General features: G+C 39.2%; 1 protein-coding gene across 2 annotated transcripts in view; it reads left to right on the forward strand.

Annotated features, from left to right (window-relative positions):
- The window catches only part of scfd1 (sec1 family domain containing 1), a 164,761-nt gene that overhangs the window by 62,825 nt on the left and 87,739 nt on the right, over positions 1-14,197 (forward strand). For both annotated transcript variants that reach the window (XM_060828380.1, XM_060828381.1), the window contains 2 exons: positions 4,197-4,270; positions 10,428-10,509. In XM_060828380.1, coding sequence (XP_060684363.1) covers positions 4,197-4,270; positions 10,428-10,509 — 156 coding nt within the window. The remainder of the gene's footprint in view (positions 1-4,196; positions 4,271-10,427; positions 10,510-14,197) is intronic.

The following is a 14,197-nucleotide window of genomic DNA, read 5'->3' on the forward strand; positions in this document are numbered from 1 at the left end:
ATCACCCTGTACTTGAACACGACAGGGTTCTCTCAGGAACTTCTCTCCAGTCAAAGACTATTTATCTTGCCCTAAACATGAAAGCTAAATAGTCAGTGATTGGAGGAGCAACTGAGTAAAAAATAGGTGAGAGGTAGTGCATCAGCCTCAGCGTGTAGCAGCCATGGGAAGATAGGCTACCAGAGTACAGAAGAAAGGAAGTCTACAGAGAGAGGTGGAGGGAGATGCTGCTAAAGAGAGATGGTGAGAAAGGCTGTGATAATGAGAGAACACACTAGAAGATCATGGGAGCAGAAGTAAGCTGTTCAGCCCATCGAGTCTGCTCCACCATTCAATGAGATCATGGCTGCTCTAACAATCCTCAAATAGGGCTTTTGCCCGAAACGTCGAATTTCCTGTTCCTTGGATGTTGCCTGACCTGCTGCGCTTTAAGCAGCAACACATTTTCGGTAACAATCCTCAAAATCAACTTTCCTGTCTGCTTAATTCTGAAGCAACTGTACTGAAAAACACTGTGCTAACTGGATAATTTAATAGTGGTCTTTCCTCAGTCAGTTAATAAATGTTCAAATAATTTTTGGGCACGTAGGACGAGGGCGCCCCTGTAAAATAAAAAGTAGCCCCCAAACAGCAAAAAAGAATCCATTAGAAAAATCTGAAGAAGAGCCCTCTAATATTAGTTTCATTGTGATGGCACCAGGAATGGATCTCTTGGAGCAGAAGTTCAGTATATGAATGGTGATCTGGCTTAGGTAGCTGCAGTCACATTTTGAGCTATCCCTTGTGCTCCACGTGTTGCCCACATTTTCCATGGATAGTTGAAACTTGGAATTTCACTGCTTTGATCATTAGAATCATAGAGTCCCTACAGTGCAGAAAGAGGCCATTCGTCCCATTCAGTCTGCACTGACCCTCCAAAGAGAAGCTCACCCACACTCACCCCAACCCCATAACTCCCTGTGGGATTTTTACTATGGCTAACCCACCTAACATGCTTATCCCTGGACATTACAGGGCAATTTGTAACATGGCTAAAAAATCTAACCTCCACTTCTTTGAATTGAGAGAGGAAACTGGATCCCTGGACAAATCCCACTCAGACAGAGTGTGGAAATTCCACCTAGACAGTCACCCAAGGCTGGAATCGAACCCAGCTCCTTGGCATTGTGAGGTAACGGAGCTAAATACTATGCTAGATTGTGGTTGGTCCTAGTTCCAGCCCACTAGTGGGAAAGTCATTGAGAGGTGGATTTATCATCAGCTGTAATTGAGTACGTTCCAGAATGGACTGCAGGATATCAAACAAGTAAAATCCTGTGTAAGTTAGTGTACTTCATTAACTGTTGTTGGTAGTGTTCTTTGACTCAAGTGTAACAACTCACTGGTCTAGCACACTGGAAATCAAGCCTGCTATTCCCAGAGTCCTTGCAAAAGTTAAAGATTTTAATAATACATAAAATGCCCCACTTTCGTATCTTTTGGACCCAGCTTGAAGAAGGCACAGACCAAGTTTCTGTACTTAATGAAAATTACTATTTATTATAAATAGTTTGACTCCAGATACTGGTAATCAATTATGAACTGCATGTATGTAACTCTAATTAATCTCTAATGCCCTTATACACTCCTGCTTACTCTTTTTTTTCTCTGTATCTAGATCTACACCTCAGGTTGTTTGGTTTCCTAGGAACCAATAATATTAATGTTGGCATGTAGAAGACCGATATCACTAGATCACTAGACCATAAATGGAGCTTTGACAGGCAGCAAGTAGCAACAATCTGCTACTTGTTGCCTGTCAAAGCTCCATTTTTACACAATCCTTCAGCTCCAGTTCATCAGCAATCACTGCTGTAGCCCTCAGCAGTGCAAACTAGGTTCACAATGAATATCCCGTATGATGGGGGGGGGAATCATCTTTGAGGAATTTCTCCAACATATATTCTTTGTTGATATTAATTACTTCAGTTTCCTCATTTTTATTCGGCTTTTGGTTATCCTGTATTTCTGACACAAAAAATGAATCTTCTGCTTTAAAGGTAGACACAAAGTATTTGTTCATCAAATTTTGACTGACATTTACATTTAGTAAGCACAAAGTTAATGACAGCAAGATTTATGCTGCTTCAAGAAATATGGAGAAGGGCTTTTGTACTTTATCCGTCTAAGATGAAGTTGGGGAAAAGCAAATTTGAATTTTACTTTGCTTCTAAAAATTGTATTTAAGCATTAAGTGTCTAATTCACAAATATGCCATTGTGTCCCTTGCATTACCTTTTTCTTAAAATATGATCAAAACTGTCTATAACTAAAACTTACAAGTTTAAAAAAAATTGATGTTGAAAACTCAAAAGGTGATGGCTGAAAGAATAGCAAAAGATTTCACATTTAAAGACAGTTTTCTGTAACAAATGAATTAAAAACCACCGTTGACCAAACATTATTTTCTTGATTTGGTGACTTTTACTTTAAACTATGAAAACTGACATTCCCATTATATTCCATTCCTGATGACCGGCTTTTGCCCGAAATGTCGATTTTCCTGCACCTCGTATGCTGTTTGACTTGCTCTGCTTTTCCAGCACCACTCTAGTCTAGATTCCCATTATATACCTATCTCACATGACATTCTACAAGAATCGCTGTCATTTTAACAATTAGACCACAGTTATTCCCAGCATCCAACAGGTTACCATTAACTTATTTGTTGAGTGGTAACTTCAAGCAACCATCTCCAGGTACTTCAGTCACTTTGCTGGTGGTTTCTGAAATCCAATATCAGCAGGAAAACCTGTTCCAATGATTCTTCTTCCTCCAGCCATACTATGACACACATCCTTTGAAAATTGCAGAATTGTCCCTTCATCTAGAGGCTGTCTGCCTCCAGCAATTGACTGTGGTAACCTTGAGCCAAACAGCGTTTTTTCCTCATGACTTAGTGGAACTGCTGTTAACTTGCAATATTTACTGTTTGGTAGTGAAATATGTAACCAGATCCCAAAAATATCTTCCCCATGCCATTGCTTTTTAAAAAATTTAACCTATTTTCCTAATCAACCTATTCAGAGATATTATTAGACACCTCTGGAACAGATAGGACTTTAGCCCAGGTCTCCTGGTCCAGGGATAAGGACTGTACTATTGCACTGTGAGAGGCCTCTAGTCCCCTTATCATTGTGAAAACTCAGTAGCCTCAATTTCTGTGTAGAAATGCTCATTAGCTCTGCACGATCCCATTCCTTTTTAGCTTAGAAATAATTGGACAGATTATAGCACAAATACTTACAACCCAATATTTAACACCTTTCTGGCACTTTGGGAGTCTATTCATTGCAAACCCAAAGAAAACTGCATTGTCTCCAAGTGTAAATACCTTGTTTTTCTTCCTGAAGTTTTCCTTTGAACTTCAATAATCACATCATCCAGAGTTACTGTAAGGCTGACTTGAGAAAAGTCCATGTAATCCCCTTCAATTATTCTAAATTTTACAGAACCAAAACGTAGTAACCTTATGAAATTGAGTATGTGCTCCGGTACTGAAAGGTGGGAAAAGCTTTTCCTGGGCCTACCTCTTGTTACCCCTAACTATTGCCACAACCATGCAAAAAGTAAAAACGTTATAGAATCAAAGAAAAGTTACACAATTCCACCAAAAACTAGAATGAAGAAACTGAGAAAGCCCAATCCCTAATTTTATAAAATTCTATCTAAATCTAAGAAGTTAAGATACTGGACCAGCTATTATATGACCTATGAAGTTAAATATAGAATGCAGTCTGCATGAATTAGAACTTTTATTTTTATTCTGTAAATAAAGGAAACCTCTAGTTGGCAACGTGTTTAAATTATTTTATACTGATGTGTCCCCAATTGTGCAATCTTTTTATATTTTATACCTTATTTTTATTTTAATTATTGTTTATGTCAGATATGAAGTAGAATTGCTTGTTTTCTTTGACCTATCATCACAACTCAACACATGCCAACAAGTTCAAAAAAGCAATTATCTATTTACTTAAATTACTTACAGTGTGGAAACAGGCCCTTCGGCCCAATAACATTTAACCGCACAACTTAACACAAGGTTCATCGTTGATGACTGTTTAAGAAATTTCCTGAGCTTGAGTCTATTTTAGTGGATCGAAATTGCTACCAAAATCCTGATTCTGACTATGTCTGTGTTTCTTGGTTCACAGGGGCTAGAGGGAGAGGATGATGGTGCTATTAGCATGCTTTCTGATAATACTGCCAAACTTACATCAGCAGTCAGGTAAGCATCAATGTGAAATGTAAGTGTGCATCCATACTTTGCCTTTTGAAGCATGTTTCTTTAATTAAACATGCTATTGTAGGTTTTAGTGCCCAGATAGATGAAAAGTATTCAAAGAGGAAGAAGGATAAATATTTGCCAGAAGTATGGATTGGCAGGGAAAAAAAATTTGTCTCAGTGTTGTTGCATTAAAATCCAACAGGGAGTCATGACTTTGAACCAGATTGTGGCACATTGACCTGATGCTTTAGATTTATTGCATGACTAGCTGAAGTTCAGCCCTATTGTTTGCCATGTATTACAATCTCTGTACCAACTGATTCCCCTTAAAATGATACTTGAACTTCTAGTGTCAAGCTGAAAGAATGACATTTCACATTTTGGAGATGTTTCCTGTAACAAGTATATTACTCTTAACTAATTATTTTAGGCAACTTCTAAACTGCAGAAAGGAACATTTTGCTTTGATGCTAGTAACAAATTGCCATCTTTACATATACATTCCACACATGCCCCCAGCTTTTGTTGAGTATTCTATTCTTTTTGTTTCACCAAGTAGTAACTTTAACGACTGTCTCTAGATAATTTAGGTAAAAACAATGACTGCAGATGCTGGAAGCCAGATTCTGGATCACCCTCCCATCCTGGCACTTTCCCCTGCCACCGCAGGAACTGTAAAACCTGTGCCCATACCTCCTCCCTCACCTCTATCCAAGGCCCTAAAGGAGCCTTACACATCCATCAAAGTTTTACCTGCACATCCACTAATATCATTTATTGTATCCGTTGCTCCCGATGCGGTCTCCTCTACATTGGGGAGACTAGGCGCCTCCTAGCAGAGCGCTTTAGGGAACATCTCCAAGATACCCGCACCAATCAACCACACCGCCCCGTGGTCCAACATTTCAACTCCTCCTCCCACTCTGCCGAGGACATGGAGGTCCTGGGCCTCCTTCACTGCCGCTCCCTCACCACCAGACGCCTGGAGGAAGAACGCCTCATCTTCCGCCTCGGAACACTTCAACCCCAGGGCATCAATGTGGACTTCAACAGCTTCCTCATTTCCCCTTCCCCCACCTCATCCTAGTTCCAAACTTCCAGCTCAGCACTGTCCCCATGACTTGTCCGGACTTGTCCTACCTGCCTATGTTCTTTTCCACCTATCCACTCCACCCTCTCCTCCCTGACCTATCACCTTCATCTCCTCCCCCACTCACCCAATGTACTCTATGCTACTCTCTCCCCACCCCACCCTCCTCTAGCTTATCTCTCCATGCTTCCAGCTCACTGCCTTTATTCCTGATGAAGGGCTTTTGCCCGAAACGTCGATTTCGCTGCTCGTTGGATGCTGCCTGAACTGCTGTGCTCTTCCAGCACCACTGATCCAGAATCTAGATAATTTAAGCAATTTTTAAAGGTTTCTTAAATCTGCAAACAGCAGTGTAACCGTTTGATGGCTGTCCCTCCTCTGGCCACATTAGGATGAATTTTCCAGAATCCTCAGGATATATCTCTGACTAGTGACTGGTCTTCCTCTCACATCTGACCATGCCGAGCAGTTTCTTCTTGCCCATGGCCAGAGCAATGTCTTTGTTATTCATTTATTTGGCACGAACTCTGCAACCTGATCTCAAAAATGGCTGCTTCTGTCTTCTTGCCCAAAGCAATGTGAAACACATTTTGATGTATCTAGGAAGAAATGCTAGTTAGCCATCCTTGATCCTAACTCCCTTTCATCTTGTAAGTAAATCGGTAGTTTATAGCATAGCTGTTTATAACCCAGTACCTTCAACACTTCTCTAGGGCTTTGCAAAACTCAGTCTACCTACTGTAAGACACAGAATTTATAGCAAAAGTTTACAGTGTGATGTAACTGAAATTATACACTGAAAATACCTTGATTGTTTGTTAAGTCTCTCATCTGTTAGAATGACGATGTTAGTTTCACGTCTTTAATATGTAAATCATAAAACTTTTTAAATTCTTGTGATTTACATATGAAAGATGTGAAACTAACATGGTCATTCGAACAGATGAGAGACTTAACAAACAGTCAAGGTATTTTTTCAATGTATAATTTCAGATACATCACACTGTAAGCTTTTGCTATAAATTCTGTGCCTTACAATCGTGTACTCCACAACCGCCTGATGAAGGAGCAGTGCTCCGAAAGCTAGTGCTTCCAATTAAACCTGTTGGACTGTAACCTGGTATTGCATGATTTTTAACTTTGAAAAACAATGACCTGCTCACTGATGCTAAGTTGGCTTCCATCAGGGCCACTTAGCTCCTGACATCATTACAATCCAAATGTGAACAAAAGAGCTAAACTGTTGTGCGACGAGTATGATTAACCTTGACATTAAGGTGATTTTGACCACACACAACTCTCAGCTGGTTGGAGTCATACCCAGCAGAAAGGAAGATGATTGTGCTATTGGGATCGTAGGGCATCATTGCCTGAGTTCCTCTGGGTTGAGTCCTAGGCATAACTGTCTTTGGCTGCTTCGTCAATGATCTTCGTTCCATCATAAGGTCAGAAATGGGAATGTTCGTCAACATTCACAACTCCTCAGATTGTTTCCAATTTCAGCAAGACCTTGATAAAGGCAGTTTGTGCTGATAATGCCAAAAAACATCTGTACTACATAAGTGCCAGACAATGACTACCTTTAAAGAGCGAAAATATAAACATTGCCCATTAACATTAAATAATATTGTTACCCTTCCTGAATCCTCCACCAGCAATAAAGGCGGGGGGGGGGGGGTGCTTGTGGACCAGACACTGAACTAGACCAGCCGTTTAATCATTGTGGCAATGAGAGCAGATCAGAGGCTGGGAATTCTGTAGAGAGTAACTCACCTCCTGTCTCTCTAGATGAGGAATGCAATGCAGTACTCTCTACTTGCCTAGATGGGTACAGCTCCAACAGTACTCAAAATGCTTGACACTATCGCAGGCAAAGCAGTCTGCTTGATTGGCAACATGTTGATAACCTTCAACTTTGACTCCTTTCATAGCTGATTCACAGTGATAGATGCAAAAGAATTTTGACAGAGAATTAGAAGCTGAAAAGAATTGCAACATTTCAATAGAGTGGCAGAAGTCCAAATATTGAAGCATCACACTAACCTCCTCAATGCTTCACCTAACTACAGTAGCTTATCAAGGTTCCTTTGAAAGCATCTTCAAAACTTGTGGCCTCTACCAACTGCATAGACAAAGATAATAGCACCACTGTAGGCCACACATCATCCTGACTTGGAACTGTGTTACCATTGCTGCACTATCGCTGAGTCAAAATCCTGGAACTTCCTTCCTAACAGTATTTGGGATTTCACTACACATCAAGAGTGCCACTGTTCCAGAGGCAGCTCACTACCTGCTTCTCTAGGGCAATTAGGAATGGGCAATCATGCTGACCCAACTAGTGACGCCAAATACCATAAACAAAAACAAAATTCCCTCATTGAAACATTAATAAGGGCAAGGGTAGACCATACAGCACCTCAGGTATTTTCTGTCTTTCAGTACGATCATGGCTGATCATTGGTTTCAATTCTATTTTCCTAGTTGCTCACCATATCCTTTGATCCCCTCAGAGACAAAACAAAGATCTGTTTGTGCCTTAGATGGTGCACTATGCATAATATTCTATGTAGGAAATTCCAGATATTCAGTTCTTTGAATGAAGGAGTTTTAAATGATCAAGATTTGGAGATGCCGGTGTTGGACTGTGGTGTACAAAGTTAAAAATCACACAACACCAGGTTATAGTCCAACAGGTTTAATTGGAAGCACACTAGCTTTTGGAGCGTTGCTCGTTCATCAGGTGATAGCGTCACTATCATCTGATGAAGGAACAACGCTCCGAAAGCTAGTGTGCTTCCAATTAAACCTGTTGGACTATAACCTGGTGTCGTGTGATTTTTAACTTAAATGATCAACTCTTTGTTCTAAGGCTAGACAACTAGGTGAAACAACATTGTCTGCCTTATCAAAATGCTCCATAATCACTGATTGCTATAGCACAGGAGGAAGCCTCCAGGCCCATCAAGTCTGTGCTAAATCTGCAATGAGAATGAGCAAGATCAGTAGGAATCAACCCTTCACTGGGGCTGCACAATGGATTTCTATACCTTCACTATGAAGGCCCTAAATATTAGGCAAGTATCAACCTAAAAATTAGACAGTGGAGAAAACTTTTGATTGCTTTTCTTGCAAATTAGTGTCACAGGTCTAAGTATCTCTCTATCAAAGTCAACAGGAACTTTAATTGTCAGCACTCCATAATATAAATCTCATGTTTCTCGTGAAGGACTTGAATCTAAACCAAGCAGCTAGTGTTGGAACCCACTGAGCCACACATGGAACTGGCTGTAAACTTCCATAATTCAACCAGATCACTTTTCATTCTTCTAAATACCAGGCAATATTTTCCTATTTGAATCAGCCTCTTGTTTTAGGACAGTCCTTTCATCCCACATACCAGTTTAATGAAACTTTACTGAACTGTTCTTCTTTCTTAAATATGGAGATCAAAACTGCATTGTATTCCAGCTGTGATGCCTCTCTGCTTTATACAATTATAGCAAGGCTTCCTTATTCTGTGCTCAAAATATCTTACAATAAAGGCTAACATGGCATCTTGTTTCCTAATTGTTTCCTGTACTAGCATGCTAACTTTTTTCTTGTCTGCGTGCATCCACGTCATTGACATCAACTTCCACCAGTTTCACCCTTTTCATTAATGTGTCTTTACAACCAAAGTGGATTACTTCACACATCCCCACATTATACTCCATCTAAAACATGTTATTGAGTCACTTAAATTGGCTATAAGGAGATTTATTCAAGTAACATTGTCTTCACAATGTACATTCACACCTAACTTTATATTGTCAGGCAACTTAGATTTGATGCTGTGTCTTTCTCAAAATCATAAATAAGTTTGTGGCTAGTTGGTCCTAGCAATGATTTTTGTAGCACTATACTAGTCATCTGCCATCTTAAAAATACCCATTTTACTCTTTTTGCTTCCTTTTGTTAACCAGTGCTGTAGTTGTGCTAATATTTTACCTGAACTCCATGGGTTTGGTGTGGCATTTTGATTTATAACTCTCCTGTGAAGCACCATAAATGTTGTATTATGTTAGTTGCTATATATCTACCTGTTACAGAGGTGATCTTTTCATTATTATTATTTCTTAGAAGACACAAAACCGTGGAAGAATTACTTACGTTGGTATCTCTGAATTACCTCAGTTGATTGGAGAACTTTAGTTGGTTCCTCGGATTCATCTATTCAAGCATACAATTTGATGGATAAATCCCTCCACTCTTTGAAAAAGAGATTTTTTATTAGCTACTATTTACGTTGTAAATATTTCATCTTCGTTAATTATAATGATAGTTATATATTTTTTCGTCATTTCATTTGTTGTCCTCTTGCCAGTCAGAAAACATTATAAGTCACTGCACTGCAAAAGCTAAATCGCTGGACTTGGAGACAGTTCTGAGACAAGAAAAGGCATTATATGACTAAAAGGCTTTTGAAAATTCATTTCTTTTTCTCTCTCTCTCACTCCATTTTCTTCAACATCCTATGTCAACGCCCTACATGCTTTTGTAAAATAAATAAATATTCTGATGGACAACTGATAGAGGCATGATAACCAAATTGGTTGAATTTCTACAAAACCAAACATGTTGTGTACAGCAATCCAGTCTCTTGTTGTCTTGTTTGTATTATTTTAATTAAAAACAAATGCATCTTGTTTAAATGATGTAAATTGTATCATGCCTCCTTTCAGAAATTAAATAAATTAAAATTCCATCAAGAAGATCTTCAAATTAGTGCACCCACAAATGCAATATACAGAGGAACCTCTAATACCTAGCATTTGATTATCCGAATTTCAGATTATCCGGCAAGATAGCAAGGTCCCAATGCTTGGCTAAACTACGTTATCCAGCATTTGATTATCTGGCATTCGATTAACCAAACGAAATACTTCCCGCCCGTGTCCTTCAGATAATCAACGTACCTCCGTATATATGAATTTCTGTGGAGCTTGTTTAATCTTTTTTAGAAGATTTGCTTTTATTCAGAAAGTGTAATATGCTCTGTCAGTGTAATATCTGTCTCTCTTGAAGCTCTCTCCCTGAACTGCTACAGAAGAAAAGACTCATTGATCTTCATACAAATGTGGCAACAGCTGTTTTGGAGCACATTAAGGTAAAATATTTATTGCATTTACATTTTCTGCTAATTTTGACATCTAATCTATTTGTATGAAGTAACTGCATTTTTTTTTTCTGCCCCAGCTTGAAGTGTTAGGTCAGTCAACAGTTTGTAAAATCAGAATGGTCACCATCTCGGGACCTCCCACTGAGGTGAACAGGAAATTTCCTGTAACTGTTTTGCTATAAAACTTGATTGAATATTTAAATCCTTTTAATAGATATGCAGTGATCTGTTGTGTATGAAATTCTCAATCTCAAAAAGACGTAGACTATGTTCCATGTTAAAGAGAACTGTGTGTACATTTTTCTGGAGAATGAACCAGAATGAATTAAAACACTATCATATTACCAATGTCCTGGTTTTGTCAGCAGTTCAGATTTTTAAAATGGGAATCTTCCTCCATTAAAGTTCAATCTACTAAAGCTTACTTTAATAGATGACAGTTTTGTTTGTACTTCATGGCGATATAGAATTCCTGAATGATTAATATAACATAATACCGTATGCTGTTTCCTTATTATCCTCCCTTGTCTCCTGAGCAACCTACACAGTCTTCAATCTAAGCCAGTGAAGTTTTTGTTGCTGCTGCCATGATTATCTGTAATCTACATTTTCTTCCCTGTCCTCTGATTTCATGAGATTTGTCAATCCATATGTCATTCTAAAAGCTATGCCTAACATCAACAAATCTCACCAACTGATATGACCAAACACTGTCATTTTCAGATGAAAATAGAGGATAATTCCTGTGAAGTGATTAATGCAACTGTAGTCTTTGGAGTGCAGACAGTCCCCAGGCATTGTCTTGGATCATTTATTAATCATTGTATCAAAAGGAAAAAGAAATAAATCATGTTCTTGGGATCTTGACAGTTAATTTGACATAAAGGATTTGGAAATATTTTTGGAAATCTGGGAATGTCTTCAAGTTGTATGGCAAATGAAACTGGCCCATTTTTCTGAAGATATTGAGAACAACAACTAGTACCTATATAGTGCCACTCAAGCAGTAACATTTTCCAAGGCATTTCCCAGGAGTGTTATCAAACAAATTTTGATTCTAAACACGATAAGGTAATATTGAAGCAGATTGCTAAAAGTTAGGTTATAAACAGGGCTTGAAGAATATTTTAAACAAGGAAAGAAAGTGTACGGAGACGGAAGTTTAAGAACGATTAAGTTTAAATAAACCCAGAGTTTATTGCTTTGTCAGCTTAAGGAATGGCTGTCAGTGGGGGAGTGCTTAAAATCAGAGATGTTTAAGAAGCCAAACTGGAGGTATACCAATAACTCTGACTATTGTAGGGCTGGAGGAAATTGCAGAGGTAGGAGCCAAGCAACACCTTGAAGGGGATTGCAACCAAGACTGAAAAGTTTGTATTTGTTGCTTAATTGGGAGCCATTGTATGTCAGTTGCTTAGGGGTGATTGGTGAAATAAAGCCAAATGAAAATTTAGTACAGGTAGTACAAATGTGGATGACCTCAAATTTATGAAAAATGGAACATGGGAGCTAGCCAAAAGTGAATAGTCTACTGGTAACAATGACATGAATGAGAACTTCAGTAGAAGAGCTGAGGCAGGGAACAGTTGGGTGATGTTACAGAAACAAAACTAGGCATTCTTAATGATGGTGCCATTATTTTTTCCTTAGTAAACCCTGTTTTGCAGCTATTAATGATTTGTGCAAAGAAATAGAAATTGGTCAGTGAGTGATTTCGTACTCTGTTGACGTGTTTTCTCCTTGTATATGCAAGGAAAGAAATCGGCACACTAGGATTTTTTTTAATATATTCAGAATATTGACTATATTCTGGTCAATAGTCCCTTCCTAATAGAGTAAAAATAAGGTAAGGATAAAGAAAGATGTTAATTGTGTTTGTCTGGGGTAAATGGACTTTAGGCAGGAGGAGAAAATTACAACAAATAACTGAATTCTATAATCAAATTAGGGATAAAACCAAACTTCTGAATTTTTCTAGAGACTTCCCCATAGCTTATTGGTGTGATATTAAATCATGTAGACTAGATTGTACAATCACATCCTTAATTTGTACATGTTTAACTGATCTCAGCCAAGGCAATGAGATAAACTTGCCAAACACATATCTGTATATGACTAAGAATGCCCCTTTCCACCTTTGTATCGTTGCCCATCTCTACCCCTGCCTCAACCTCTGATGCTGCAAATCTCATCCACATTACCTCTAGATTTAACTATTTTTGGGATAATCACAAAAGTCATAGATTTTTTAAAAATGTATCACATCATTCCTCAGATGCCTACTTTTGCATCCAAGTTGACAGAAAGCATGACCCAGGTCCCTGTATTGAATGTGAACTTATTATCTATTAGAAATAAACATACTTTAGTTGCAGGTAAACAATTGTGAACCTTTAACTCTGTTAGTTAAAACTCTATCCCCTTAATATGCTCCCCCTCTATACAGACACACACACAACACCCCCCCACAACCCCCCAAAAATGTGGAGGGGAAGACTGGGAAAGCAGGTCAGTTGTCCCTGCTCACAGAGTTTCTAACATGACTTTTCTATTGATCAGAACACTGCTTCTGTGGATGCTTTCAGTTGTTTGCAGGAGGTGCAGGGTAACTGGTTCACACTTACATAGGTCTCTGATTTACTAATTTACAGTCACAACTTACAACAACTGGGAACGGCGATGGCCTAGTAATATTATTGTTAGACTTTTAATCCAGACACCCAGATAATATTCTGCAGACCCAGGTTTGAATACTGCCATGGCAGATGATGGACATTGAATTCATTTTAAAAAATGAATTCCTTACTTGATCTGGCCTACAGGTGATTCCAGACCCACAGCAATGTGATTGACTCTCAGTTGTCCTCTGAAATAGCCTAGCAAGCCATTCAATTGTACCAATCTCCACAAAGTGTCAAGGAAATGAAATTGGACAGATCATCTGGCATCAACCTAGGCACCAGAAAAGACAATGGCAGGAACAGCCCTGTTTACCCTGCAGAGTCCTCCTCACTAACATCTGGGAGGCTAGCACCAACATCGGAGAGCTGTTAAACAAACTTGTCAAGTAATAGCCTGACATAGTCATACTTACAGAATCATACCTTACAGACAACACCCCAGACACCACCATCACTATTCCTGGATATGACCTGTTCACCGGCAGGACACACCCAGCAGAGGTGGCAGCACAGTAATATACAGACAGGAGGGAGTTGCCCTGGGTGTCCTCAACATTGACTTTGGATCCCATGAAGTCTCATGGCTTCAGGTTAAACATGAACAAGGAAACCTCCTGCTGGTTACCACACACCATTCTCCCTTGGCTGATGGAGCGAGACTCCTTCACATTGAACAATATTTGGAGGAAGCAGTGAGGGTGGCAAGGGCACAAAATATACTCTGGGTTGGGGATTTCAATGCCCATCACGAAGAGTAACTCAGCAGCAGTACTACTGATCGAGCTGGTCAGTTCCTAAAGGATAAAGCTGTTAGATTGGGTCTACAGCAAGTGATGAGGGAACCAGCAAGGGGGAAAAACACATTTGACCTCATCCTTAGCCATCTGCCAGCTGCAGCTGCATTTGTCTGTGACAGTATTGGTAAGAGTCGCCACGGCACAATCCTCGTAGAGATGAAGTCCCACCTTTACATTGAGAATAACCTCCAAAGTGTT

Source organism: Hemiscyllium ocellatum, chromosome 8 (assembly GCF_020745735.1).
Source record: "Hemiscyllium ocellatum isolate sHemOce1 chromosome 8, sHemOce1.pat.X.cur, whole genome shotgun sequence".
NCBI lineage: Eukaryota > Metazoa > Chordata > Chondrichthyes > Orectolobiformes > Hemiscylliidae > Hemiscyllium > Hemiscyllium ocellatum.